The sequence below is a fragment of the Vigna umbellata genome, chromosome 7 (genome assembly GCF_029865625.1).
Source record: "Vigna umbellata cultivar VRB3 chromosome 7, Vumbellata_1.0, whole genome shotgun sequence".
Taxonomy (NCBI): domain Eukaryota; kingdom Viridiplantae; phylum Streptophyta; class Magnoliopsida; order Fabales; family Fabaceae; genus Vigna; species Vigna umbellata.
In genome coordinates, this window is record NC_142171.1 from 25572531 (window position 1) to 25579767 (window position 7237).

Genomic DNA, 7237 nt, shown 5'->3' on the forward strand with positions numbered 1-7237 from the left:
CATTTGGTATTTTGAGTTGTTGTTTGGGTTTTTGGTTGTTTTTAGTTTGATATGATGGACTGAATTGCTATTGGGAAAAATGGTATTCAATATGAGATTTAAACATGTTTTCTTATCAATCATAATACAAAGAATACTAATTTGGTCATTTGGATAGATATTTAGTGTAATCACATCAAGAATCTAAGTTGTTAGTTTCTGGTGTAGTTCTAAGCGACCTTGTGTGGTGTTGAACACTACAGAGTCAAAGAGCCATTGGGCTCTAGAGTGCTAAGCACTACGAAGTTAGTGAGCTTGTATTTTCTAGGCGTTAAGTGGCGTTTTTGGGCGCTAAGCGTCATTTCTTCTATGCAAGTTTAATCTACAATTCACTGGGCGAGAGGATTATTCTTGCTAAGCGAGGTTGCTTATATGAACACTGGCACTGAACGATAGGAAAGGACATTAAGGGTGACCTGGTTCAATTGTTTTTTCATGTTTTATGTGTTGATGTGATTTTGGTTATGCTTGAATTAAGTTATTTTGGATCCTATGCATGTGTACTATTATAATGGTGATGCTTCATGAATTGAATTTTGAACATGAGTAGGTTTGGCATATATTTAATACATGATATGGTGGTTAGGATGGGTATGTTGTTGGTGATGGGCTTGTCATATGTGGTTGACGTAATTCTATGAAGCTAGTAGAGAGATTCTATGGTGATGTTCAGTAGTGTCATATATTGATGTAGGGGCCCCGAAATGGGGAATGATCATGAAATTCCAATAACCATCCAACTTCAAGTAGAAAAGAGTGAGTTATGTCGTAAGGAATAACAAGAGATCCTAATCTATGAGTTATTTCTTGGCTCGAGGTGGTTGACGGACTAACCTTGATGTGGTAGCTTGGGTGGGCAAGTTGTTCCATCACGCAAGTGTAGATTCCCCACGAGTTTGACATCAATACATGTATCTAGATGGTGAGATCTAAAATAAATGATTATATGTCTTAAGATTGATTGATTTATCTGTGTGTTACGTGTATGCTTTTATAAAATGTTATAGGATTATGTTTGATACATTAGCTTACCATTTTCTTTCCTATTTATCTGTATATTTCTTTTTGTTTATGATGATCACCTTAATAAGGAAGCAGTGTTGAAGCTTAGAAATAGACAACTTTCACTTTTTGTTTTATCAAACTTGGAAATTAGTACTGCACTTTCATTGTAATAAAACTCTTTTAAGTATAAGATCCTAATATCGTGTATATTTAATATTATCTTTATTAATAGATACTTGTAATAGTTATCTATTTTTTTCAATCGTTTATATATGATGTCATTTTTAATAATTATATATTATTAAATAGAATGTTTACTTCCGAACTAAAAAGATTTTATTTAGAAATATTTTTTTTTCTTTTTTGTTTTTCGATCTGAATTTTAAGTAGCGGATATATAAATCTAGGTGAAATTTGGATCACTTATTAGAAAAGAGAAACAATAAGTGACTGGTGGATAATTTTCAGGAAAGTCTTCAATGTTTTTCCAGAAGTAGATGCTTAGTCCTTTATATACTTCACGTTCTATGAATAGTTGCATTGAGGAATATCCATAGTACAAATAATTTTATGTTTGGCAACTCGTGACCCTATATATATATATATATATATATTATATATAATATATATATATATATATATATATATATATATATATATATATATATATAAAGACACATCAATTTTAATATCTTTTGATGTACTATATTAATTTTTTTTCTGGAAAATGTGGTTTTGACCAATTCTAAATTTTCTGTATTGCTTGATTTCACATATTCTGTATTGATAGAGTTTTTATTTTGTTTTTCACAATTTTTTTATATAGATTGGGATAACCAAATTATTTCATTCAATTAGATTAATTTTTACTGATAAAAAAGACTCTTGTCAAGGTTTTGAAATCTGTTTATTTTATTCTATGATAACTGTTTTTCTTATTTATAAACAAAGGAAAAATAATATATATATATATATATATATATATATATATATATTCTATCTTACCTTTCTAATTAATAATATAATTTATTTTTTTCTCAAAGTCTTATTTATAATTTCTAAATCACATTTAATAAGATGTAACGAATTATCCACTACTTATTTTCGCCATCATTAATTTTTTTTTTTACTTTCATTTTATTAATATAAACTGTATTTTTTTAAGGATATTTTTTGTAATTACTTTTCCATAAACCTAGTTTTCTTAATGTAATCATTGTTTTATATAATATATAAAGACAATTTTTTATACACAATTTTCTTAAAACTCTATCAATATTTGTAGTAATCCATAACTGTGTTCAAATTGTAGTAATTACTTTTAATATTACTGCAAAAATTGTGTAGTGACATATGCAGACTGCCTATGTTGCCCTAAATAAATAATCTCAATCTCAAGAAAAGCAATAATAATCAACTATGAAATATCATTGATTGATAGGAGTTACAAAGAACTCCAAAACATCCATATTCTTTTATCCATTGTCCATGCAATCAGGAGTTGCTTAGAACCCTAAAAGCATTGAAAATTATTACAGCAAACATGACAGTAACACACAGCATAATAGAAGGTCATCACAGTGACATTTATTCATACAAGTCACTAATTAACAGAGCTTAAGCTGCTGAGATTCGATTGGAATTTGCTTCAACAGTTCCAATAAATGGTCTTCTTCCCTTTTCCATAGATTTCCTTTTCAGACGCAACAGCCTCTCAGCATACAGTTTATCAGCCAACCTTCGTCAAATTGAAAAACAAAAACAGAAATTGTCTCTCACAGTCAGCATTCAATGATGGGTAATCAATTGGGTCATTTTGTAACACCCACAACCTTACAAACATAGAATTTCTACTTCTTTCTAGCTATGGCAAGAGAAAAGACTTAAACTTTTGCACAACACACTGTGTACGAACCTGTCAAGAGCTTGAGCATTTGTTTGGTCCAGTGGAACTGGTACAAAAGTATTAATATTCATCCTGCGAACACTCTGGGACAACAGGTTCTTTCCAACCTTTTCAAGCTTATCCATGTTTTTGGGTGAAGCATCGTCCATTTCTTCCATAGATGGATCAAGGTTATACTCCTGTAATTACATCGTCATCATGTAGATTCAATCTCTACTCGTTCTAAGAAAACTCTCACTACAAAAAAGTATTTATATTGTGTAGTTTAAAATCAGTTTTTGTAACTGATATTTACCTCAATTCGAAGGTAGTTATCCTGAGGTACGAGGCCAGAGAACACTGTGGCAAGGTAGTAATGGGTCATGTCTGTACTATACAAAGCCTCACTAAAAACATCAAAGCTGTTCATTAGCCATCCAAGTTGACACACGCCATCAAAAATGCCACCTAACTTGTTATTTGCTGTTATTCCAGTTCCTAATGACAGCAACATGATTTCTTTGTTCCCAGTGTGTTGTATCACTTCACTCACAGCCACCAAAGCCTGTTATCAGATTTCATTTCATCTTCCCAAACTTCTCATTGATCATATATGTTCATATGCATGCCAATTAATTCTGAATGCAACCTTTCAGTTAAGAGTTACTTTTATTATGTAAAAGAAACCTGTTAGCATACTATAACAGGTTGTGGGTGTTACATTCACATTTTAGTTTATATCTATGGTTTTTAACCTTTGCTTTTAGGTATGTAAAAGGCTAGAGCACTCAAATACCCCTTTAATTTATGTTTTTTTTATTGCTGATAAAAAAAAACTAAGATTTATAAACACACACATATATGTATATATATACTATTAATATTGATTTCTAAATACTTTTAATTAATTAATTTTTTTTACTTAAAAATGTCTCTTTCTTATTATGGTAGAGAAAACAGGGATAATCATAAACTACATAATCAATATCCTCTTTAAACATTTGCTAAATAGGTGAGAAGAAATTAACTGAAAAAAATTATTAGAATTAATATTTTGAAGAGTGTGAATCAGTTGACATTATACACTAAACAAAGATAAAGGCAGGATTATAAATGAATACTTTTGAATGAACTTCAATAAACATGTTTTTAGTCCTCAAAATTAATGCTTTGGTTCAGCTTATATACTGTAGTAAAATCATGGTTTTGTTTAGAGAACGATTTAAAAGATAATTATTGTAAAGGAGTAACTTAGAATTATCATAAACAAGATATTCTGAAAAAGAAATTATCTCTTGTTAACTTGTTAACTCTAATAGAAAAGATAATTTATGAAAGTTTATTGGATCTCATTTGTTTGTAAATATATTGTATATTAATTAGATACAGAATGTTAGATCTATTTTAGTGGAAAATGATCCAACAATACAATTATATAAATATATTTCTTTTGTAATATTTTGAGTTTGTAGAGATCATAAGATATTTTCATTAGTGTTTTGTATCTTGAGTGGTTTGAATATTGTTTGAGTTTTGTATATTGAAAAGGAAATATAATATTCATAGGTTTTAATTTTTTATCTCCATTGTTTTTATTGATGTTATAAATAGGTGAGCCATTTCTAATGTTTCATTGTTGTATTTATATATTAGTTATTGCTGATAACAAAAAAAAAAAACTATTTCAGTAAGTTTAAGTCAGTAAAAATTAATTACTGGATTATTAGCAGCCATAGCTCCATCAACCATATCAAATTGAACACCAGCATTCTCAAATTGGTGGGGTGGCAGATAAGTAGGTGCAGCTGAAGTGGATAGGCATATATCTGAGAGTTTCGCATTCAAGTAAGTTTCTGTCTTCAGCTGCATCATCAAAAACAATATTCAGCACTTAGCCATAAGAAAAGGGTTATTCATATCACAATACATAATATACACAATTTCTAGCATTCTAACCTTGAAGTTTGAGAATATAACTGGGTAGATTTTCCTCTCATCGAAAGATGGTATTACCACGTTCGTCAACGTTTGATTCAGTCGTGTATCTTTCAAAATCTTACGTGTTATGTCCCGTAAGAACTCTCCATCGTACTTGGGACATTTTTCAAGATCCCACCAATCTCTGCATGGTTTTGCATCACAAGAACAGCAAACTAATTAAGGCAAACCTAATACCTAAACCAATTTTATTAAACTTTACTCAACTACATAGTTTAGGATTTAACTATGATGTTATAACATGTTTGGAATAGTTTTTATGAGTTTCATGCTCATACCTAGCTCTAAATATATCAGGGCCATATTTCTTGTAGAACTGCACTACTTCTGATGGAGTGAAGAGAGGATGATTGGAATTAGATGAATTTGGTGCTGCTAACATTGCAGTCATGAGTCCACCAGTGCTTGTTCCTGATATCACATCAAAGTAATGTGCCAATGATGTTGTCGGATCCTTTGCCTGCAACAAAAAACACAAAACTCAAATGTTACAGTATAGTTTCGGCTGAGGTTTTTCACTAAATCTATCAACATATTGTTCATACAAAAGAAATCACTGTCGGAAACATTCAAATTCATACAATAACATTATATAACAACTTATTTAATATTTTTTCTTTTAACTTTCTTAGATTTCTCCGTCATATCAATTTTCTCACTTTTCTTTCATCTCCGAGAAATTATATAAAAATGTTTTTATCCTGCTGGGAAAAATCCATGAACGCAAAAAATATACATAACACAACATATTGATGTTATCCAGTACTTTGTACAGTTGAATTTGGAATGAACTGTTTATAAATGTAAAAATATAAGTTCAAAGTATATATATATAATTTAAGGTATAATAAAAGTTTTTGCAACAGTAACAAACACAAAGAAATAGATCTAGAACCTTAAGAGCCTTGTCCAAGTAAGTAAGAACAGTGGCTGGAATAATTCCTCTGATGCCACCACCATCTATGCTGAGAATTGATACATGATCTCCATAGGATGGAGGTGGTGTTGATGAACTGAAACCAGCCATCAATTGGCTAACAAACACCAAACAGAACAAGAGAAATGGAGACATAGTGTGTCTCATGATAAGAGAATAGTTGAAGAGAGAATGAGCAGCTTGAGGATTCTTCACAAATGTAGAGGGTATTTATAGATTTTTTTTTTTCACAATGCAAGTAAAAAAGATTAGAAAGTAGTCACAATTTTTTATTAACAATGTGAAGTAGAATTAGGACCACTCTCGCAAATAATGTTTATAGGTATATAACTTAACAGTTAATATAATATATAGAAATTTTTATGTCATGAACAGATTAAAAATAGTACAAAAAATTCCTAATCGACAAAAATTCGTAAAATTATCGACAAAATCAAATTGATCGGTAAATTAAGACCATTTTAGAAAACAATGTTCATATGTATATAACTTAAGAGTTCATATATTATATAGAGATTTTTATACCATCAATTATTACAACAGCTATCAATATTGATCATAAATCTTAGTTTTTATGAAAGATAAGAATCGATTTGGATCCTACATCAAGTGTCAAAACTAAAAGTTATTTAATTATTACGTGATTAATTTTTGTTTTTGTTTCCCATAGGTCATCATCTTTTTAGATATGATTGAGATTTGATCGAACAATAGTACACGGAGTTCTTCCGATGAGATTTTGAATGCTATTTCACTATATTTTTCGTGACCTTCGACTAAATTCAATCCACATAACGTGTAATCTTAAATAAAAAAATTTACTTTAATCTTGTATATTTAGTGTTCTTATTTTTATAATAAATTAGTGGGATGTGTATAAAGAGAGAACACTTGGTTGTTTTGGAAAATGATTTCTTTTAATGGATCATCAAGACTAAATATTATTTCACTAACCACTTTAAAAATTTTATATTTAGTTTATATTCTAATATTGACCATTTAAAAGTTATTAAAGAGATATATTTATTGTACTCAATTTCTAAAGTTGATAGATTTCGCACACCATATGAAAAGAAAGTTGTATCAAGTATAAAAAATCTTCTATATTATTGTGAAAAATTGAAATTCCAAATCATTATCATATCATCATAGAATTTTTTTTATCAGCAAAGATTTATATATATATATATATATATATATATATATATATATATATATATATATATATATATATATATAAAGACACTAAAAATGTCTCAATTCTTATAAAGAAAACCCTTCAAAATATTATACAATTCAAGGATCACATAACTAAAAAAAATGATCAACTAATGTATATTTATCTTCTTTGTCAAAAGTTTGAATATAAACTG

General features: G+C 28.9%; 1 protein-coding gene across 1 annotated transcript; it reads right to left on the bottom strand.

Annotated features, from left to right (window-relative positions):
* Nucleotides 1–2451: 2451 nt before the first annotated feature.
* Nucleotides 2452–6041, bottom strand: LOC148195568 (patatin-like protein 3). Its single transcript, XM_088093974.1, has 7 exons — nucleotides 5823–6041; nucleotides 5206–5387; nucleotides 4886–5051; nucleotides 4646–4792; nucleotides 3246–3494; nucleotides 2960–3129; nucleotides 2452–2782 (listed from the first exon to the last, which is right to left on the bottom strand). Exons 1-7 carry the CDS (start codon nucleotides 6009–6011, stop codon nucleotides 2662–2664), a joined length of 1224 nt encoding a protein of 407 aa, XP_087950100.1. The 5' UTR covers nucleotides 6012–6041; the 3' UTR covers nucleotides 2452–2661.
* Nucleotides 6042–7237: the final 1196 nt, after the last annotated feature.